General features: G+C 43.5%; 2 protein-coding genes across 2 annotated transcripts; both read right to left on the bottom strand.

Moving 5' to 3' along the window:
- Positions 1–995: 995 nt before the first annotated feature.
- Positions 996–6,637, bottom strand: LOC306964144 (uncharacterized protein). The gene is made up of 4 exons (XM_079558063.1): positions 6,553–6,637; positions 4,239–4,505; positions 2,784–3,070; positions 996–1,833 (listed from the first exon to the last, which is right to left on the bottom strand). Exons 2-4 carry the CDS (start codon positions 4,501–4,503, stop codon positions 1,222–1,224), a joined length of 1,164 nt encoding a protein of 387 aa, XP_079414189.1. The 5' UTR covers positions 4,504–4,505; positions 6,553–6,637; the 3' UTR covers positions 996–1,221.
- A 2,981-nt stretch (positions 6,638–9,618) lies between these two features.
- On the bottom strand, positions 9,619–12,693 carry LOC306964865 (uncharacterized protein; the record flags this gene model as incomplete). The annotated part of the gene is made up of 2 exons (XM_079559033.1): positions 9,619–10,759; positions 12,007–12,693. The coding sequence occupies 2 exons, from the start codon at positions 12,691–12,693 to the stop codon at positions 9,827–9,829; spliced, it is 1,620 nt and encodes a 539-aa protein (XP_079415159.1). The 3' UTR covers positions 9,619–9,826.
- Between the last annotated feature and the right edge of the window lie 11,204 nt (positions 12,694–23,897).

Genomic DNA, 23,897 nt, shown 5'->3' with positions numbered 1-23,897 from the left:
TGCCAGTAGGATTGACAACTTTACCCATGTGTTCCCTCTTTGCAAATCACCCGTGTTTGTGTGACCGCTCTCGCATCAAATATCCGAGCACCTTATTGCTAGTCGTGAGGGATTACGTCCCGAATACGGTGAACTTAGCGCCACTTTGTGTTTGTTTCATGTGGGATACAGACGGCAACGCGCCATGCAAGGAGGCGTGGCCTAGCCGAGGGGGGAGAAAACCCCTCATGGGAGTCGCACAGTGGTTTGGCGGACTATAAACACATCACATACAAATAAATTTGAACCAAAATTGCGTCCATATGGAGAAAACAGCACTCGTGGCTAAGGTTAGCATATGCAGCATGACGCTAACGTTAGCTTCCTGGTTAGCATCTTCAGTTTTTTTAAGTATCTCTGGGCTATTGAACCATTTTGCATGACATTGAGAGGAGCATAAATAGGTAAAAGAAACAGACAATGCTAACCAGGAGGCTAACATTCATGCTACGTATGCTAACGCTAGCTTTGGGTGACATTTTCTCACAACAATTTGCAGTAAAAACACATCCATACGGACCTGATTTTGGCTTCACTATATTGGTGTGTGATAAATATGTTCATAGTCTGCTAGAAACAGCTAAAAGGAGCAAAATCTGTGATTCCAATGAGAGGTTTTTTTCTTCCACCTCGACTAAGCCACGCCCTCTTGTATGACACTTTGCCGACTGCATCTATTGCAGAGATATTGACCAAACCACAGGGAATCTTGCTTAGTTGTCCACCACCTCAGTTTTAAATCTAAGCAGAAACAGAGCCTTTACATTAAGCCCTTACATTAATGAACATTGCTGTCTTGTCACTTTATTTGCCGCTGTTGCTGTGCTTGCTTTAGAATTTTGTGATGTCAAGTCCTTGGCATAATCCTACTGGCAGATACGCAATGAAAGAATTGACCTGGACCTACTTGTCTTATTCAAATATAAATAAAGACATGTCCGTAGTGAGTTCTTGTTGTAATGGACCTTTAATGTAAAGTCGGAGTGCTTCAAATAGTCTCCTTTTCAGTCATTTTCACGATTTTCTTTCTGGAATCTTTAAGAAAACCCGAACAAAAATGTTGATAATCCATAGATGCTCTCCTAACCACGAAGCCGACATGCAAGTCCAGTTGACAATGTTGGAAGACGGGGAAGCTCCACCCCAGCCCTAAAGCGTTATCTAGAGTACTTTGCTGGAGGCTCACAGACTCCTGAGCCCCTTGTCGCTCCTCTGCAGCTTGGCCGCCATCTGCGCAATCCTCTCTCTCCTTGCCAGTTCCTGGAAGTCGAACTCCTGCTGCCGGGCTGAGGGCACCGCGGGGCCCCAGTCGGGAAAGGTCGGAGGCACAGTCGGACCCCAGCTCTGGGTAGGGCTTTGTGGTGGGGCGCTCTGGAGTGTGTAAGGGGCCTGGCTGGGGCTGTGATCACCGGACTCCTCTTGTGATGACTCCTGGTCCCTGGAGTCTCCTTGAGTGGCCCCCAGAGAGACCTCATGGATGTCCCCGGCCCCCTGGCAGGCCACATGGCTCTGATCGGCCTCCTGGATCTGGATGGCCCTTTGGCTGGTCCCCAGAGTGGCTGTCTGACTATCCCTGGACAATCGGCTGGATGTTGGGCCTGCGCCTCGACTCTGACGTTCAACTTGATCGGGCCCCTGTCTGCTGCTGGCTCTCACATCGGCCCTTTGGCTCGGACTGACCTCTGGACTGGCCCCTTGAAACCCACTGTCAGAGAGCTCGACTCGGGTCGTCTCTGTGGTGGCATTAGGAGTGTCCAGTTTCCTCTTGAGCCGATTGTGGACCACTGGCGCCATCTACAAACACAAGAAGGTATTACACACAAGAGGCACGGGAGGTGAACAGGGAATATTTCATTTAGAGATATTTAATTGAAACCTTTGCTGTCGATTACTGATACAAAAACAAGAAAAAGATTATTGCAAAATTTCTGTCATTTGATGTTTTGTTCAGAAAATAAGGCATTTTATTTGTAAAAATGGCAATAAACTCTCAATATTGTGAATATACTGTGAATACCCAAATATTAATATATAATATCATATTTTTAACCTCTTAAGCCCCATCTGAACTGAGCACATTTTCTCCAGTTTGGCTTCACCCAGATCTAAAATCTTCTTCCAAAAAGTGTCAAAACAGCAATGAATAAGAAATAAGAAAATAAGAAAGCAACAACAATGTGCTGGAAAAGCAACTACAACAATAAAAAGCAACAAAAACATGATGAAAAAGTGACAAAAACATGACAAAGAAACAGAAAAGCAGTGACAAAAACGAGTATGAAAACAAAAAAGCAACAAAAGAGCAAAAAAAATATGACAAAAAACTGGTTGCCTCGCTTCCGTCAGTCTACCTCAGGGCAGCTGTGGCTACAATAGTAGCTTACCACCACCGAGTATGGAGTGAATGAATAGTGCAATGTAAAGCGTCTTTGAGTGTCCAGAAAAGCGCTATATAAAACCAATGCATTATTATTATTATTATTATTAAAAAAGTGCTAAAAAAGCACCAAAAAAGAGCCACAAAAAGGCAACAATAGTAGTAAGAAGTTAATCGCATTAAACCTTAATTAATGAATAAATAGGAATTAATCAAAAAAAGTCCTAGAAAAAGGCAAAAAAAAAAAAAATCAGCTGTACCAGGAGAGAGGGAGGTTGCTTCCTGTTTTCATGTCGCCATGACAACAGTCATATCATTATAATAAATAACTGGCCAAACGTGTTGAAATAGTCAGTGTGAGCGTTACCTGGCTGGGGCCAGTGCTCTGATCAGGCCCCTGAGACATGTCCAGTCTCTGCAGTACCACAGTGGGCCTGTGGGACAGGGGGAGCTCTTGTTTCTTGCGTTTGACAGACAGGTAAACCCGCCCCCTGTGAATGATGACAGCGTCCTGCTCACTGTTGGACGGCGGCCCCTGGGGGACCTTGGTGGTGCTGCAGAGCTGTGTGGAGGGGTCCTCAGGGAGGGTCTCCTTCAGGACCTTGTAGGCAGTGGTGTTGGCAGTGACAAAGGACATCTTCCAATGGGCGGAGCCTGGAGGAGGACAGACAGACAGAATTCAAGATTTTTGGCAACACACCCGATCTCAAGCATTGGCACAGTGCAGCATTTCATCAATAGAACTTTTGGAAATAGAACGTAAAGAAAAGCCTTATCGCCGACGACGATCCAATCTACAGAGTCTGTGTAAACAGTGTTGCCACAGTTTCTTGAAAAAGTAACTGTCACTGTCAAATCAGGGAAAACATTTGGACATTTTCTTTTTGGAAATTTCTTTCTAAACCGTTTCTCTGCTGTAGAGCTGCATTGGCACCTGCAACATGACCACAACCTATACAGGAAGTGCATTTTAACCGTAATATCAACAACACTGACGCAAACTCAAAATTAAAACTCTGTTGTTTACGTGACTTGTTGCACACGTTATGTTACTCCCAGAGACGCAACAAAGAAATATACATTTTTACAAAAGAAAATGACAAAAATAGTAACTCACAGTGTCTCTGATAAATTATTTTAATCTAATTACTGGCTTGGAAATAGTACCGTCCTAGATTACTTGTTACTGAGAAAAGTAGTCAGATAAGAGTAACTCATTAAAAGTAACTTGTTACTGGCATCACTGGTAACGACCCACAGCACGCAGCTCAGGCAGCACGAGGCCACCTACAATATTCACCTTATTCCGCCCCGCCCACTTTTGCCACTTTTTGCGTTGTCTCGGCACCTCGTTTTCCTGACACTTCCGGTCGAGCGTGAAGCCCGTTTATTTCAAATCTGATGTGTAGTCGATTGATTTGTGTAAAATGTCCGATGTTCATTCGCACCAACAAGTCAACACTGCAGCGTTTCTCTGGGCGGCCTGAAAACGGCTTTGTTTTCGTGTAGTGACTGATTTTATGTGGACTTCTCCAGCCCCATGTTAACACATAGGAGAAAAAGGGCGGGCACAATTCATGGCGGCGCCCACACGAACGTCCGGAATAAGGTGAATATGACGAGCCACAGGACGTGCACTTTGTTCTGGTCTCTCAGATGCCCCGGCCCCTGGTACAGGAAGTTGCTGAACTGACTGTATCCACAGCAGCGCAGAAACATTATACAACTCTACTCTTCCTCAGGCTCTTTCATCACCTTTCTAAATACATTTGAAATTCTAACTTTGCGACCCAACGAAACAATGATCAAATACAAGCTCCACCTTTAGCTGAGCTCGCGTGCTTGCCCAGGCTGTTCCCCAGCACCGTCAGCATGTGCTGCCGGGCCCCATCTTGGGTCTGGGGGTTCTCCTTTTGGCCTTTCCTCTGGAACAGAGCGGGACAGATCCACAGACATTCGGAGGCTTCTGAAAGATCCACAGACTGGCCCATCTTCCGGAGCACGGAGCCGGGCAAAAGGCGCAGGGGGACACTCCTGACCTCGGCCTCCTGAGGGATGTAGATCTCCAGACCCTCCAGCAGAGCCATAACTGCACAAGAAATAAAAACAAACGGCACAGTCCATTTATTTGAACGCACATTTGTAAGCAATATGTTTGTTTTGGTGGGGGGACACCAAGATGGAACTTAATTGAAGTTCTGCACATTTGAAGTGTACTTTTGTTGTCAATGGTTTTAGCAAAGAAATATGTTGCTACTTTGGAATGTAAACGGTTGTGAGGAAGGTAATGGTGTGAACTTCTACAATTCCTCGTTGATGGTTCATTTATCAGCTGTTGTTCTGAGTCGGATCCACCCGCCCTGGTCACTGGCTCATTGTTCTGAGTGGCTTTCAGGCTCATTTACATGATTAGGATTTGGTTTGGGTTTGAATCTGGTGGCTGTGTTTAAACAAGGGAACACTATTTTTGAAGAACAAAAAACAACTAATTACTATTATATTATTACAATTATTATGTGTATGGCTAAAAATGTTAAAGGATCTGTATCATGCCATTTCAGAACATTTTAGCCACAATGTTCGTACACACCCTATATTGACTTGCTTGAAAACCGTATGGCAGAAAGCTTAAGAATATCTCAGCAAGTATATGGTATAACAATTCCTTGTGTGTTGGTAAAACACCTGTTTGTTGGGGGAAATGGGTCCAAAAAGGTATTTTAACATTTAATGATCTCGTTAAAGATAATAGATTAAAATCATTTGACGAATTAATGGATGAATTTAAGATTCACAAACATCAATATTGGCGCTACATACAAATCCATAACCTACTGAATTTAACTCTCAAAAACCAACTCCCGCCACAAAAAGGATGATAATAGCATAATAAAAGTGTCCTTTTATTATGCACTACTTTTAGATAATATCAGCTCTACTAGTGCACTCAAAAAGTGCATGGGAAAAGTATTTAGGATGCTCTTTCACAGACAAACAGTGGAGCGATATCTTAGGTAGTATTAAATGCATGTCAAGAAATATTAGTACTAGACTGACCCAATTTAAAATTGTAAACAGTGGTTGCTGAGTTACAGCAATTTGAAAGTAGGCAGCCACAGCCTTTTTCGCGAAAAAGTGAAAAAATGAAAATGCGATATCTCGAAAACCGTTGGTCCGATTAGTTTAAAATTTGAAATGTTGGCTTTTCTGGCCATGGATTACATATATACCAAATTTCACAAAAATTGGAGAGGGTGATGGACTGACCCCACTTTGCTCCTCTCCATGTCTTTGTATCTTTATTTAGTAGAAAATTATATTCATAATTCAACGTTTGTTAAAGTAGTTTTTGAATAATTAGAGAAAGTTTAAATTTTTTCAAAATTGTTTTCCCCTTAAACTGTTTTCAAAAATGACCATATATGGGCGATTCCAGGGAAATTCCACTGTTGCCATGGAGATCCGCCATTTTTGCAGCTGTTAGCATAAATTTCCATTGATTAACATTAGCTAAAAACAAGAGGGAAAAGTGGAGAACTCCGTTAGCTGCTGAGTTACTGCTGGTAACCACATCTAACTCTCTGTGGTGTTAACAATTGTTCACAAGTGTTTTAATGTGAACAATAACCCCAGTATGTTAACTTTTATGCTTTGCGATATGACGTCACAGTCCCGAACTCAAGTGTGCCCCGGACCTTTTGCTTCAGGAAGTTTACCAAAAGTTATGGTAGTTATGGTTGTTGTTATTATTATTTATTTTATTTTATGTTTTTTCGACAATCAATGCTAAATAAGAATGGATTTTTTAAGTGAGGCTACCATTTATCGTCTGACATTATAACCATTTAGATATATATATTTGTATAATCATTGCACATACAGTGACAAAGATCCTACACACTGTTACATGTGCATGACGTACAAGATGCAGATACGCAGCAGCACGCACCAGGCACGCCACTCAAAAGTCAAACGAAAGTGAAAACACCCAGCACAGTTATGTTTTTAGCTTCGATCTTATTGTGAAAAATATTAAAGTATTTTCGCAGCAAGAAAACCCTCAAGATCTCCGGGAGGGAAACAAACGCCGTCAAAAACCCAAACGCGCGCAGTTGTTTCACCGTCCGGGTTCTCACCTGGGAAGTAACGTCAATGAAGTCTGATGAGCCAGAACTAGCTTCGTGTAGCCGAACTTGAAGACGATCGGCCCATGGATGTGTTTATGATAAACAGCGAGAACGTGAGACGAACCGTGTGACCATTTCCGTTTTATTGTTGACTCGCCCCGTCACAATAAAAGCGCGCCTGGTCCGACACCTTTCAGAATAAAAGCACGGTTGTAGCGTTTAAGGCAGGGGTGCCCAAAGTGGGGCCCGCCGAAACAATTCTGTTGGCCCGCCAGAGAGAGACCTACTTTAGCGCTGCGTGTGGTTAAAGGAATAGGCCACCGTTTTTACATACTAAAATATGTTCTTACCTCACTTTAGACGTGTTAATATATCCCCGTCTGGTCTTTGTGCGTGCGCTCTGTCACGCAAACGGAGCACATACGCAGCCTCTCCCACATGTCACATAGCTCCGAAAAAGCTCACGATAGAAGCTACCAAGCTCTTCCACGTGTTCCCTATTTAAATAAAGTTACGTGAAGTGTTTTCATGCGAAGTATATTTACACAGAAATGTAACATGTCGATTTTATAAGCAAATAAAAAGGGGGACTATATTGTGAGGCGTAATGATACGAGGAGTAAAACGTCCGCGCAGTAACTCCTAAAGACTTCCCCCGCTCACTTCCGTCAATAACCTTTAGGAGTTACTGCGCGGACGTTTTGCTCCTCGTATCATTACGCCTCACAATATAGTCCCCCTTTTTATTTGCTTATAAAATCGACATGTTACATTTCTGTGTAAATATACTTCGCATGAAAACACTTCACGTAACTTTATGTAAATAGGGAACACGTGGAAGAGCTTGGTAGCTTCTATCGTGAGCTTTTTTGGAGCTATGTGACATGTGGGAGAGGCTGCGTATATGCTCCGTTTGCCTGGCAGAGCGCACGGACAAAGACCAGACGGGGATATATTAACACGTCTAAAGTGAGGTAAGTACATATTTTAGTATGTAAAAACGGTGGCCTATTCCTTTAATACTAACTCTCTTTCATTCATTCTCAATGGTAAATTTGGATGCAGTACACTTTTTGACCACGAGCGTCAAATTGGGGGCGCTGTTTCACTCCTTTCACAAAGTTAAGGAAACACTGTTGTGGTGTCTTGGTATTTATCAATTACAGAGCGTTGTAGCATCAACTTTCACAGTTTTTCAGTTTTTTATTGCAAAGGTTGTTGACGTCAACAACAGTATATGTTAAAAACTGACTGATAAAAGAATTGATGCTGAACTGACACTTTCAAAATAATCTAGTGTGGCATTATATTTCAGTTAACAAATGAGGTAAAGTTACTGTAGGTGCTGTAGATACAGGTTTTGTTGGGGTTTTTTTGCACTATATTGTTACAATAGTAACAACTATTTTACTAAAATTAGGCTTTTGCCATAGTTACCATTTGTTTTAATATAGCATGTTATTTACATGGATATAAATAAATGCAAATGTAGGCTATTGAAATAATAAAATAAAGTAACTTTATAATTTGCAGTTATATGTGTTTTTCGTGCTTGACATCGCCGTGTTTGGCCCGCGACTCAGAGCCACTTTTTCATTTTGGCTCTCGGAGACAAAAAGTTTGGGCACCCCTGATTTAGCCTCTCCCAGCATATTCATAGCTCCAAACAGAGGTGAGTTAGAAGCTACCAAGCTGTTCAACATTTTCCCTATTTAAATAGTTCCGTGAGCCTTTACACCATCCAAGTCTAGTTACACAAACTTAAACTTGGCGATTTTCAACGCGGATAAAAAGGGGAACTGTATTGTAAAGCGTTTGCCAGACGGTTCTTCTCTTGAACAGAAAAGAGGAGTGTCTGGCAGGCCAGGCAAGTAGGAGCACTTCCACGCCCGTGTAGGAATATCTCACATTACTGCGCGAACGTTGAAGTTCTCCCAAGGTATTATTATGCACAAAGACCAGACAAAGACATGAGATGAGGGAGAAAATGTGAAAACTCAACTGTACATAAAAACTAAATCAAAGTTGCTACTGGTCTTTGACATACCCAAGGGTGTTTTAAAATGTAAATCAGGGGTGCCCAAACTTTTTGTCTCCGAGAGCCAAAATGAAAAAGTGGCTCTGAGTCGCGGGCCAAACACGGCGATGTCAAGCACGAAAAACACATATAACTGCAAATTATAAAGTTACTTTATTTTATTTTTTCAATAGCCTACATTTGCATTTATTTATATCCATGTAAATAACATGCTATATTAAAACAAATGGTAACTATGGCAAAAGCCTAATTTTAGTAAAATAGTTGTTACTATTGTAACAATTTAGTGCAAAAAAACCCCAACAAAACCTGTATCTACAGCACCTACAGTAACTTTACCTCATTTGTTAACTGAAATATAATGCCACACTAGATTATTTTGAAAGTGTCAGTTCAGCATCAATTCTTTTATCAGTCAGTTTTTAACATATACTGTTGTTGACGTCAACAACCTTTGCAATAAAAAACTGGAAAAACTGTGAGAGTTGATGCTACAACGCTCTGTAATTGATAAATACCAAGACACCACAGTGTTTCCTTAACTTTGTGAAAGGAGTGAAACAGCGCCCCCAATTTGACGCTCGTGGTCAAAAAGTGTACTGCATCCAAATTTACCATTGAGAATGAATGAAAGAGAGTTAGTATTAATCACACGCAGCGCTAAAGTAGGTCACTCTCTGGCGGGCCAACAGAATTGTTTCGGCGGGCCAAATTTGGCCCGCGGGCCCCACTTTGGGCACCCCTGGGCTAAATGCTAACATTTGCGTGACTGAGCGTACGCACAAAGACCAGACAGGTACTCATCAACTCGTCTAAGCTTAGGTAAGAAAATATCATTTATTTGAGCTAAAAAAACAAACAAATCACTTCCTTTAATGCTGTCCCTGGACCAACAGAATCAAAACTTTGAACTAAGGATATACTGTAACTTTACTATTTTTTCGGTACCAGCTTTCAATACTTTCATTTTTTCAATACAAGTAGTCGCTAAACTTTTTTTCCATACCAGACTGATATCAAACTTACCCAGCCCTAATCAGGAGTAATGTGTCACCACAGTTTAATGTACAAACCCCATTTTTAAAACAAACAGTAGGCAACGACATCTGGTTCCTTCCAGGCCATTTGAAATAATTTCCTGGTTAAATAAAAAATAAATAAATATAATAAATAAATATTTAAGTTTCAGGCACAGTATAAAAAACACAGGAGCTTCAAGTAGTTATAAAACAACATGTTTACAGTTCACCTATTCTTATCACTCCTGAACTTCTCTAAAGCTGCCTCTTTGAGTCGAAGGGCCTCTCGCAGTCGCTCGATCTCTTTGTGGATCTGCATCTCCTCAGAGTCTTTGTCTGCTTCGACCGTTCGGGGGGTCAGCGGGGTGGTCACTGGGGTGGTCAGTTGGGTGACTATTCGGGTGGTTAGAGAGGCTGCCAGTGGGGCAATCGATGGAGCTGTCAGTGGTCGTTTCTGAGGGATTGGCGGGGTGGTCCCTGAGGGGGTCACTGGCGCGGTCCCTGGGGCTGACTGCAGTTCCTCCGGAGTCTGCGTGATTTGAGGGGCGGTCACTGAAGCCTCTGGGGTCGGCGGTGGTTTGTTGGGTTTGCGTGGGATCTGTGCGGTCCCCGGAGGTGGTTTCAGTCTGGTCTGTTTCCGCACGAGCTGAGGGGTGGTCAACGGCGTGGTCACTGAGGCGGTCAGCGACACGGACACTGGAGCTGGCAGCAGTTTGGCCTGTTTCCGGGGGATCTGCGGGGCGGTCACAGGGGTGCACTCCGAGGTGGTCCCAGGATCGGGCAGTTTGAGCTGTCGCCGGGCCGTCTCCCTCCTCTCCCCGTGCCCAGGTTTGGCGCGGCGCTTCTGGTGGTAGAGGTGCAGGACGGCCGGGGAACAGCAGGGACACTTTGTGCGCTTGCGGGTGCGTCCCACCCGGCTCGCGCTGCCTTCCACCTGGGGGCAGTCTCGCGCGTGAGGGGGTTTTGCCACGCAGAGGAAGTCCTCCTCAATGGGTTCAGTGTAGTCTGGAGGCGGGGCTTGTTGAAAGGCCGCGCTGGTGTGTGCATCGCAGCTGACCACACGGGGCAGGCGGATCTCCACCTCTGATGTGATCCCAAACATCTGCTTCAGTTTGTGGTCGGCCACTGGACAAGGAGCAGGCGAGGGACCAGAGGAGACCTGCGGATTAAAAAATGTGTGTTTTACTTCTAAATGTATATTTTCCAAAATACTCAAAGATATTTCCAGAGTAGTTTGAAAGCTTTGCTCGTGTCTCAGACCTACCTGTTTAATGTTTTTGTTTGTTAAAAAAAATAGGCACACATTATTTGCTATTCAAACAGGGGTGGGAACCTCTGGGTACCTCAAGATTCGATACGATATGTGATAATATAGGTTCACGATAACGATTATCTCACAGTACGCAGATACTGCGATAATCCATATATTGCACAAAAATAACCTACGATACATCACGATTTTAAAAAAAATGCTACTTTTTACCTTTGTTTTAACATACCACATATTATTCATCATTTATATTCCTTTTCATGTCCTTTGTACCCCTTTTTCTGTGTCTATAAATGATCCCTGACTTACACACTGAAAATGGGTCTATAGATCTGTCAGTGACTTCATTTACATCTAAATAAATAAGAAACCACAGTCCTATTTAAAAAGAAATAAATCAACTCCAAATTAATCTTATATATTAATATAAAAACTATAATTAAATGCAATTCGTTTGTGTGAGTGTTTGGTCCAAGTGCTTAAAACTGTAGTGCTGCTCCCTGCTGTCCTGACTGAATCCTTGATCATTGTTGGCGTCTATTGACTGTGAAAACAGTGGATCACTGCTGCCTCTTGCATGACATCAATCATTAATATGATATACTGTATACAGCAGATTTGGCTCTCCCTGACCTCTAGATTGGGCACATTGCACCGAACCAAAAGCTCCACGTCCGGGTTTGTCAACCCGGGTTAGAGCAACCAGGTTAAGTTCTACTAGCTTTGTAGCAAAGCCCTCAAAATGAGATACAAAGCAGGTTTTTCAGTTGGTAAACCCTGGGTTTGTCTGAGGATTTGCGCGTGAGCGTTCATGTGAAACAGGAGGAGTCCGTGCCAAGCGGCCAATCAGGGAACAGAAACAAATGTAAAAATGATATTTAAGCATCAGTATTTAACAGGAATCGCTATTTTTGAGTGATCCTTGTTGACTTTAAGTCTGCTGTCAAACATACATTTTTTGGGATAGAGACTATTATTGTGGAGCTATGCGGGATCCTCATATTATCAGAAATGACATATTAGCAAATCTAAACGCTCAAGAGAAGCTTTCGTACGGGCCGGTCAGGCAAAAATAACAGTGTAAATATCTTAGCAAAACTTCTCCATCAGCTACAACAAAATTAAACACTAAGTACCTGAGGCTGTGGGGTATGACTTCTCTGCGTGTGTCCCTCTCTACTGCAGGACGCCGCCGTGGCCTGGGGGGGGTCTGTCGACGTTCCCCCTGATGCTTGGGCTGACTGTGTGCATGTCCCCGTCCCGTCCTCCACTCTGGACACTGCCGCTGGTGCCGGCGTATAGGACACAAACTTCACACTTTCTTCATCCGCTGGTGTCTCCCCGTCCGAAACCTCCTCATGGTCGATCGGTTCTCCCTCCTTCGTCTCTTGCTTCTCGACCCGGAAGAAGATCTTATCGTCGAACATCAACACCGAGCATTCTGGCCGCGCCTCGGCCGGATCCGTATCGCCGGCGTCCACTTGGGTCTTGTTCCGCTGCTCTCTCTTTGCCGCGACGTCCAGACCTTCGCTGACGACCACCGGCGAAACGAGGGGCTCCTCGGCAGACGGATTCGGCGAGCGCCCAGCGCCTTTTACCACCCACTGGATCGGACTGTTGGGCGTTTGGGGACACTGGGGGACCTTTGAAAATGTTCGGATTGTGTCCAAAGTGATGGGATGAGCGGAGGTGTGAAGCAGGGGGACTTCCTGGAGCTGGGCGGTACTAGGGGTCGCATGAGGTTTGACAATCTGATCATTTTTGGGCTTGGAGAAGATGATGACGGTCTTTTCTTCAGATTGCGCGGGCTGAGTTGTTCGCATTAGTGTTTCTGGGCGAGTTGCTGCCTTAGTGGACTTGGGTAGAAAAGTTCTGATCGTAGCACTGCACGATGACGGCGGCAGGATTTGTAGACTCGGGCCGCTGCTGTGATTCTGGTTTGTGTTTGGGAGGACGGCTGGAGCGTTGCCCCGCGGCATGAGGACAGGGACCACGCGAACGGAGGAGGCGATCGCGGCGTGGGTCAGCGTGGACTCGGCGGGGACCAGCTGCAAGACCGTCCTGCTCCCCGCCCATCCTGAGGGCCTCACCTGGTGGAAGATCCTTGTCCCACTGCAAAACACGAGCACACACAGGGTTTACACTCGGACCAAAACGACTTATCAATTATTGACATAGTTGACAACTGTTTTAGTAATCGATTCATCGTTTTCTGACTCGAATAGAGCAAAAATGACATGAAAATGATTGATGATTGGAATTACATCAGTGATGCCTTCATGACAGTTATTGCTAGTAGCTGTAGCTTTGACCCGGAGGAGTGGTCATCAGGTGGTTCCCAACATTCATGGAGTGTTTCGACCTTTAACCACAACACTCTCCAGTTGGTGGGTCAGCAGTGATGGCCAGTCACTGCCCCTCTCCTCCAGGCTTCCAGCTAAGGTGAGATGAAAACAGTACTTTGTGTTAAAAGTGAGGGTATGTAGTGTTTTGTACATTGTAAATTTCCATAATATGATCCATCTGTGTCTCATCCAATCAGAAAGCAGAATTAGCACCGAGCGCCTGCTACAAACATTCACTTTAAGTTTGGCTTTATGTTCAAGCGGCGTCACTTTAGCTTTACGTGGCAAAAAAATACAATCACCAAATTATCATCAGTTGCTGCAAATAATGATTATTTTAATGTTAACAATTACATTACAAAGTCGTTTTTCAACAACAGTCATTTTTACTCTATTTGAGTCTGTGTTTAGAAAACAACTAATCAATCACTAAAATAGTTGTCGACTATTTCAGTAATTGATTAGTTTCAGCACTTGTTTGTACCATAGACTTATATTAGTAGACATTGCATAACGGCAGCTCCGGCTCCTCCCACAGAGCTTGCCCCAACAAAGAGCAAAAAGCCAGGAAACTCCGCCCCTGTGAGGCGGACTGAGCAGCAATAATCCTCCAGAAATATAACAACAAAACAGTGTGGTTAAAAATGTATGTCTTGTTGTCAACTGTAACAACTGTAAACTAACAATAAAACTCTTTTTCTAAGTTGTTTTACTTACCATCCCAGAGGCCTGTAGGACGCTCCAGGATCAACTGTTTATTTAGGTTTTCACTGCTGATTAAACCGCATCCATGTTTACATATGCAAACCATTCCAAAAATCTATCAGAAATCCTAAAAAACCTGAAATAAAATGGATTCTAAAGCATCATAGGAGCCATGGAAAGTATGGCCCCAAGCTCACCACCCATCCAGCCACTGAGTCACTGAAAGGTCAAATATGCACTAAAATTTACTTTTTTTGTACCTAAAAAGTTGCAGAGTGCACCTTAGTTTTCATTCGTTGATTTTAATTTGTCCGATTTGTCTGTCCTAATATATCAACACTAAAGCATACATCCCCTCCGGGAACCGCCACCTTAACGTGGTGGAGGGGTTTGAGCGCCTGAATGATCCTGGAGCTCTGTTGACGGGGGCTTCCAGTCCCTGGTAGGGTCTCCCATGGCAAACAGGTCCTGGGTGACGGGTCAGACAAAGAGCGGTTCTGAAGCCCCTTATGAGAGACCAACAGGCCCGGTCAGAACCATGAGGCCGTCCTTCTGTGGACCCACCACCTGCAGGAGGATCCATAAGGGGCTGGTGCAATGTGAGTTGGGCAACTCCAACAGCTGCCCCCACGACCCGAAAAACGGAAAAGTGGAAGAAAGTGGTAGGATGGATAAAGCATATTGGACTAACTATCAAACTGTTACTCAGTATTTCACTACATACTTTTTATTTAAACAGTGAGAACCACTGCACATGAGTTACCTTTGCACTAACTATCCATACATGGCACCTGCTGCTTTTCAAATGGAACTGTTCAACTTGCAAATGATTGGGTTACTTCTGCAAATCATAAAATCATTTTCTTCTTGTGCCTCTTTGCTGCTGATCTGTACAATTGTCAGTTTTTTTTTTTTTTTACAAATTCTACATTGTCGGATCCATCAAAACGTTTCTCACACACTAACTGTCATAGCATGTCAACCATGGAGTTTCACACATTTATGACATGAGAGTTTTACATTTCACTTGACAGTAGAAACAGGATCTGGAGGATCAGCACTACAGTCACACACTGTTCCTGACAGCTCACCCTGTCTGACAGAAACACTTCATATGGATTCATTATATTGGTTTTGAGCAGGGTATTTAACCCCTTAACTCCCACCTGAACCGAGCACATTTTCTCCAGTTTGGCTTTACCCCAGTCCAAAAGCTTCTGGAAAAAAGCTGTGAAAATAGCAACAAAACTGAGACGAAAACAATGATGGAAATGTGACAAAAAAGCGAGAAAACATTGACAAAAACTGACGAAAAATTGATGAAAAAGTGGCAAAAATGTCACAAGAAATTGACAAAAAATTGACAAAAAATTGACAAAAAAATGACAAAAATGTGACACAAAAATTACACAAATGTGACAAAAAAATGACAAAAATGTGATAAAAAATTGACAAAAAAATGACAAAAAAATGGACAAAAAATGACCCAAAAAAAAGGCTAAAATGTGACAAAAAACGACAAAAATTTGATACAAATTTGACTAAAAAACTTACAAAAAATTGACAAAAAATGACAAAAATAGGACAAAAATGTGATAAAAAAAAATTGATGAAAAAATGACAATGACAAAAAAGTTACAAAAATGAGTTTAATACCCAACAAAAAAATGATCTGATGACGTGAAGAAAAAGATCCTCTCGGTTCAGGCGGGAGTTAAGAGATTAATTATTACTTTTTTTTTTTACTGTTGGTGAATCGCTTTGAGAAATGCACCGTGAGCTTTAACAGGCCACGGTTTGTCCATACTGAGATATGTTCTTACTTGAGCTTAGACGAGTTGATGCGTACCTGTCTGGTCTTTGTGCCGTAGAAGAGCGCGGTAGCTTCCAACTTCACCCCCGTTCGGAGCTATAGGAATATGTTGGGAGAGGCCAAATGCTAACAACATCTTTGGTCGTTTTGCGTGACTGAGCGCACGCACAATAACAAGACAGGTACGCATCAACTCGTCTAAGCTCAGGAAAGAACATATCTCAGTATGGAAAAACGGTGGCCTGTTCCTTTAAAGATATCATTTTTGATCTATTAGAAATCTTGACCTATTTTATCTTTTTTAAAATTATTATTCTTTATTTAAATTTTGCACACAACTTTAAAAAAAAAAATCTATTCTTTTAGTGAACACCTCTACGTGAGCACGTCTCATCAAAGCTGCCTCACGTACAATAACGTGTGTGTTACAGAAAGAGCACGAACCTTTTCTCTGTGTCCGCGGCCATGTTTGTTACGGACTCATCGGGCCGTGGTCAGCGCTCTCTCGCCGGGGAAAGCGCAGGAGGAGCGGGCAGAAGGAGAAACTCACCTGAATCCGGACAGTCTTTTGTTTGTTTTGGTTTGGACCTGACGCTTCCGCTCTCGCTCTCCCTCTTCTGTCTGGAAAGCGGCTGTTGCTGAGGGTAAACGCGCACTACCGCCACCTGCAGGTTTGGCGGACTGAGGCTGGACCGACAGGCAGACAGTTGGATGTTGTGGAGAGCTGTGTGTCCGTGGCTGTATGGGTGGTTATAGTAACTTGGCGCCTTTGCTTTCCATCTCGGTGGCCTTTAGGACGCTCCAGGACAAACTTGGCAAACGTCATTAAGGAACATATACATAGGTTTTAAACACACGGGTCAAAAGTGATACAAGGCCTTCAGAATGTTGTAATATAGGCTAATAGACAAGCTGCATCTTAAAGAAAAATAGGTAACACTTTACATTACGGGCCGGTAAGTCCGTGGTACTTATAGTGGTAATTACAGTGGTTCTTCTTGGTACTTATTGTGGTATTTACAGTGATAATTCTAGGTTATTATTGTGGTACTAAAAGTCATAATTACTAGTAATTAGGGTTATGGGTTAGGGAGACACAGAGTTACCCCTGTATCTCTCGCTACTATGAGATACAGTGGTAACTCTTAGTAATGAAGGTAGTACTTCTATGTACTTTGATACTTTAAATCAGTGGTTCTCAACCTGGGGGTCAATTTGGGGGGTCGACAGATCATTTAGATAAAATAGCCAGATTTTTATTAGCATATAATCTGATATTTTGTTGTAGCATGTGTGTGTTATTTTACCAGAGTGACATTATTTGTTTGTAGTTTGATGAATTTCATTTTAGCCAAAAATATGACAAAAAAATGACAAAAATGTGACAAAAATGTGACAAAAAACGACAAAAATGTGACAAAAAAACAACAAAAATGTGACAAAAAAACGACAAAAATGTGACCCAAAAACGACAAAAATGTGACAAAAAACGTCAAAAAAACGTCAAAAAAACGACAAAAATGTGACAAAAATGTGACAAAAAACAACAAAAATGTGACAAAAAAACAACAAAAATGTGACAAAAAAACGACAAAAATGTGACCAAAAAACGACAAAAAACGACAAAAATGTGACAAAAAACGTCAAAAAAACGTCAAAAAAACGACAAAAATGTGACAAAAAACGACAAAAAAACGACAAAAATGCGACAAAAATGTGACAAAAAATGACAAAAAAAGGACAAAAAACGACAAAAAACGACAAAAAAATGACAAAAAAAACGACAAAAATGTGACAAAAAACCGACAAAAATGTGACAAAAAATGACAAAAAAACGACAAAAATGTGACAAAAAACGACAAAAAAACGTAAAAAAAAACGACAAAAATGTGACAAAAAAACGACAAAAATGTGACAAAAAATGACAAAAAAACGACAAAAATGTGACAAAAAACGACAAAAAAACCGTCAAAAAACGACAAAAATGTGACAAAAAATGACAAAAAAACAACAAAAAAACAACAAAAAAACAACAAAAAACGACAAAAAATGACAAAAAAACAACAAAAAAATTACAAAAAAATGACAAAAATGTGAGAAAATGTGACAATAAAATTAGAAAAAATAGACAAAAAATTACAAAAAAATTACAAAAAGTTCCTCTCGGTTCAGGAGGGAGTTAAGAGGTGAAGAATTATGTCGGCTACTCTTTCTATTTCTCACGGTGTGACCCGAGCCGGGGTCATAAGTCCCTTTTACTGTTAAAATGGGGGTCGTGGCTCCAAAAGGTTGAGAACCACTGCTTTAAATGATAGTTTCTAGTAGTTTCAGTGATACATCTATGGTACTTATTGGTAATTCAAGAATACTACAGCAGCAATTCGTATAGTAAATGTGGTACTTCTACACACAGACGTAATTTCTAGGATTGTGTGACTATAAAACAACATAAAACAGCATTAGGGAAAACAAGAAGTACAACCTTCATTACTCAGTTACCACTGAATCTAGAAGTACATAACTTGTAATACTCACTATAGTATCCTTTAAGTACCACAATAAGTACTTAGAATTACCACTGTAATTACCACCGTAAGTACCATTGTAAGTACCACTGTAAGTACCACAATAAGTACCTAGAATTACCAGTGTAAATACCACTGTAATTACCACTGTAAGTACCAAGGACTTACCGGCCCGTAATGTAAAGTGTTACCGAAAAGGGTAGTTTAGGAATCAACGTGTAATAAAATATGAATAAGGACAATACACTGTGGAAGAGGAATTAGATTATACGTCTGCTCTGCCTCTGAGCCGAGTTCTGCTCCGGCTCCGAACAGGGGCTAAGGTCCGACTGACAGACAAACAGGAGAAGTTCAGGGATGGGTAATAATTGCGGCGTTATGTTGCCACATTTGGGTTTTTTTTGTGTTTTTTTTTCTCATATTGAACGAACGGATAGGAATGCGTTTATAGCTTGCGGCCAAAAAATAAAAAATAAAAGGGCAAAAAAAGATCCGGGGCTTTTGAAAAAACATTCAATACTTAAGCCCCCAAAGCCACCCCCCTAGCTCCGCCACTGCTCTGCACTGTGTTGAATGAAGGACGTCCCGTGTGCAGAACACGATGAAATGTTGCAGGAAGGCAAACGCTGATAAATATTCCAAACACCGCCATGATCAGCCATCTTCATTAGCCCAAGTCATTATGTCCACGTACAAGCGTAAAGAGTCCAGGAAGACTCCAAAAATCCATCCATCCATCCATTTTCTTCCGCTTTATCCGGGGCCGGGTCGCGGGGGCAGCAGTCTCAGCAGAGATGCCCAAACTTCCCGGTCCACACACACCTCCTCCAGCTGTTCTGGGGGGACCCCGAGGCGACACCAGGCGAGCTCGGAGACATAGTCCCACCACCGTGTCCTGGGCCTTCCACGAGGCCTTGTCCCACTAGGACATGCCTGGAACACCTCCCGCAGGAGGCGACCAGGAGGCATCCGGAACAGATGCCCGAGCCACCTCAGCTGGCTCCTTTCGACGTGAAGGAGCAGCGACTCTACTCCGAGCTCCTCCCGGGTAACTGAGCTCCTCACCCGATCTCGGAGGGTGCGCCCAGCCACCCTGCGAAGGAAACTCATTTCGGCCGCTTGTATTCGCGATCTTGTCCTTTCGGTCATGACCCAAATCTCATGACCATAGGTGAGAGTGGGAACGTAGATCGATCGGTAAATCGAGAGCTTTGCCCTCCGACTCAGCTCCCTCTTCACCACGACAGACCGATACAGCGACACTGCTGACGCCGCACCGATCCGTCTGTCGATCTCACGCTCCATCCGTCCCTCACTCGTGAACAAGACCCCGAGATACTTGAACCCCTCCACTTGAGGTAAGGACTCCCCACCGACCTGTAGAGGGGAAGCCACCTTTTTCCGGTGGAGAACCATGGCTGGTGGTGGTCACAGATGCGTGGATCGAGATGCATTGTGGTCTTGGTGATGATTCGAATCGCATCGCAGCTCTGGCATCACCAAGTAAAGCTCGGACACAGGGCGAGAGATGCGCGGCCGCTCCCGTATAGTCAGCCCGAGACGTGTGTGAAGCGTCCAGGGCGTCGGGAGTGAGCAGTCAGGGAGACGAGCGGTATGTGGCCGGGGGTCCGGGGAGCCGCCCGGGAGAGAAGCGGTCGGGGCCCGGGGAGACGAGAGCGAGGCCGCCGCTGCTCTGTTTGATAAATACAGCCTTTTCTCACTGTTTTACGTGACAAATGCAACCGCCCACACAACCGCCGCTTGTATCCGTGCGTGTGCGCAAACACGAGCAACCGAGCCGCGCTCTGGTCCCCCTCCTCTAAGCGGGCCAAAGTCCGGAACCGTGTCCGACTCGGGCACGGATTGATTGCACTCACATTGCACAATCGAACCGTGCAGAAGGGGCTTCTAGCGCTTGGGCACGGTTCGGATGGACAAGTGTGAGTGCGCCCGAGAGGGAAGGTAGTCCACACAGAAGGGGTCTCACTCCCAGAAGGAACAATAGCAACAATAGCAGACATTGAGATTGACATTGAAAACACAGACAGATAAAGTTGTATTGGGCAGAGAGATAATCAGAGGCTGTCAGTGCTTTTTACTAGAGTCTCCCAGGGACAGCTCACAGACCCCAGGGGCAACGCTTAGCTATCCTGCCCGGCCTTCGAGCCTCTTAGCAAAAGATGAAGCAAGCAGAGCGAATGAAAACCCTCTGACAGAACCGGAAGTTGCGAAGATTACTGTTACCCAGAATGCACCGCAAAATTCAGTCTCTCCCCCGCCCATCGGATGAAATTTTGGGAGAGCAGAACGCCCGAATTGTTATTACGTTATCGGCTTATTACATTTTGAAAGTGGTCAAATTTATTACGTTATCAGCCGTTATTACATGTTTGGTTCCTATGGGGCACAAACCGATCAAACACATAATAATGAAAATATAAATTGTTATTTCTGGCAGCATGGTGTTTTGTCCATACCATTACAGGGCTGCCAACTCTCACGCTTTCACCGTGAGACACGCATTTGAGTGCCTTCACACGCTCTCACGCCACACTCAAAAAATGTCCCTGACTTTTTGCAGTGAGCGGCTGCAGACGCTTTATTTTGTCTGTGTGCCTGTCCACGGCTCCTCTGGCGTGTGTGTGTCTGTCGGCGGTGATGGTGAACGATTCGGCTCTGAACGAGTCTTTACAGTGAACGATATGAACGGCCCATTTTTTGTAGGCTATTATATTTTATTCCTTTTCGGAGGAGGGGCGTCACTTAAGTTGTGCATGCTTATTTCGCAAAAGAAAAGTCACTGCTGGAGTGGGGCGGACGGAAAGAGGAGTGGCAGAGGGACCGCGAATGCACGACCCGCGGGACGTGAGCGCGGCCTGCGGAGAAAGGGTTTTTAGCGAGGCTCCGGGGAAAGAGCGAGAGAGAGCGCCGGAACGCTCCCAGCACCAGCTCTCCCGGGCCATGCGAGAGAAAAAGGCGCGTGGGGTCCGTGAGTGACGAGGCGGCTACAGGAGCCCCGACACTCACATCCTCCACCTGTTCACTCAGCTCACTCCTCTCTTGGCCGCCTCCGAAGCGACATCACCGCGTCCACTGCCTCCTCCTCCGCCCCGGTCACCTCCGCCACTGCTGCTGCCCCACGAGGAGCTCAAAGTGAGCAGCATAAGGCAACGAGTTTGAGAAATAAAAGTCCTAATGAAATAATAAACAACGGTTACAGCAGAGATCGCGTTGAAGCTAGACCTCTTTTACTTTAGGTTTTTTCCTCTTTTGCGCGAGGGAGAGAGAGGCAGAGAAAAAGTAGCCTAGCTATTACACTGAATAATCATTCAAAGTTTAATCATCAAACATGCTCTAACATACTGCAAAACACAGGGATCAAATTTTCATATTTTCTAAAGCTTGTGCTACTTGCTTTTTGTTGGTAATAATTGGAATGACTGACGCAGAGAAACAGAGACATTGTGTCACTGTACCTTTTGGCAGGGCTGTAACAATGAAGACCAATTTGAAAGGGGCCCAGAAATATAATTCTTTACCACCAGTAAATAGACCAGCTAAAATTATTATTTATGATCTAAAATGCACCAGATTGAGGGAAATCATATCTGAATTATAAAAAAAATTAATGGGGGTGGACCCCCAAACCCCCCCCCTCAGAGTGCCCTCCCACATTTTCAATAGGTTCTGATGGTCATGTGTTGTGGTGCCAAACACCCTCTTACAGATCCATCATGCAGCTCCTGATGTGCTCAGTCATGTAAAACGTAGACTTGTTTTTGGCTTAGAATTTAATACCATTACGAGACACTATCGCCATGAAAAGGCCACCCAGCTCGGGACCGACCAAAGTCTCACTCCAGTGTTTGGTGAAAAGTTGGCAGCCCTGATGTCATTATGAAGGCCTGATAACAGAGGACAGTGAATTACACAGTGAGTAAAACTGTGAGAGGATCCGGTCTGGACTGGACTCACCACTTTGCATAAGTAAAGTATTTATTCACAGTTTTCAGTGTGGCTCCCTACACTGTCCCTCAGACTGAAGGACTCACTGCTGATCCTGTTCATCCTGCCCCGTCCTGCTCCGGACTGGTTTGCCTGCCCGTCCCCTGTAAGTGCTTGTAAATTTGAGAAATGAAATGAAATGAAATTTCATTTTGAAATTTCATTTCAATTTTGTAAAAATAAATACAATTGTGTGCCTTTCTCTGTTTATACATCTGTTGATGTATTTACAGCTTATTCCAGCTGAGATCCTGTTTTTCAGAAATGGATGGACTTTTGGCACTGTTGCTCCTCTTCCAGGGTAAGTGTCTCAAAGTGTCATTTATGTCATTATTGGATGGATAGAGATTCACACACATTTCATGGTAAATTTCAGTCAAAAGTGCAGCTGAACATGTTAGACCATCATATTGATATATATATATATAGTACAATGTCATCATTATCCAATAAATGTAAGGCGTTGGTTTGAGCAACATTTATTTAATAACCTTTAATGCCCTGTGGAAACCATGTAAATCAAACTGCTACTGCAAGCACAATTCAGCACAATGAACTGTGACGCAAGAGTCAGTTTGTCTGCAAAAAACTGTCTGAGGGCCGTTTGTGTCCGAGAGAAACATATGCACTTCATCAAAGAGGTTGTTGTTTGAAAATAACTGCTCATGGCTGTGTCTTCAGGGAGCGCTCTTGTGGCCTGTCTTTACTCTCCCCTTCGTCAGTACACACTCATCAACATCGCAATGACGTGGCCCGAGGCTCAGCAGTACTGCAGACAGCATTACTCCGACCTGGCCACTTTTGAGGATGAACAACAACTCCAAAGTACTCCTGAGCTCCCGTACAACTCCTGGGCGTGGATAGGGCTGTCCGATGACCCCAGTTCCTGGAAAGGGGTGATGAGAAATGAACCCAACTCCTGGAGATGGTCAGACACAGGCAAAACGTGTCCAGGAGGTTATCAGCACTGGGCAGCTAATGAACCAGACTACTATGATATGCATGAGACCTGCGTGATGATGGAGGACGAAGGAGGGTGGCAAGACAAGCCCTGCGGCACGCTCTCTGGGTTCATATGTTTCACAGGTAAAAGGCACCTTTTGCTTTTATAATGTCTGTATCAGCTTATACGACATGGAAATGGAGACGAGACGAGGAGCTTGCTTTGCATATAGTTTACTGATCAGAATGCCACATAACACTCCTTTACATAGGGTAAAGTGCATCCCACAGCACCTTGTGCAGCTGTCTCTTAAAGTGACTGTACATGTATTCCATACATTACATCTCCCCTTCTTAAAGATGATTTCCACATTATATAACGATTTAAATGTATGTTCTTGTTACCACTGATCCCAAACATCAGGATAGTACACAAGAATAATCCATTTCAATTTCCAATGCATTAGGTAGGTATTATTATAAAATTATCAACAAAACATTTCAATTTTATGCTCACCCACCATTCTTACCCAAATAGGAAAAATAGGAAGAGGACACTTACTTAGAAACCCCACGTAGAACCAAAGTTGTAACAAAAGCTGTGCGGACTTAAACATTAGCTATAGGCGTAAAAATGTTCTGTGGTCTGTGAGTTTGCAACAGGATCCACATTTTCAGGTTGGCCCTCTGAG

The sequence above is a fragment of the Gobius niger genome, assembly GCF_951799975.1.
Source record: "Gobius niger genome assembly, chromosome: 6".
NCBI lineage: Eukaryota > Metazoa > Chordata > Actinopteri > Gobiiformes > Gobiidae > Gobius > Gobius niger.
Note: the sequence above shows the minus strand (reverse complement) of the source record. Positions and strands in the feature narration are given on the sequence as shown.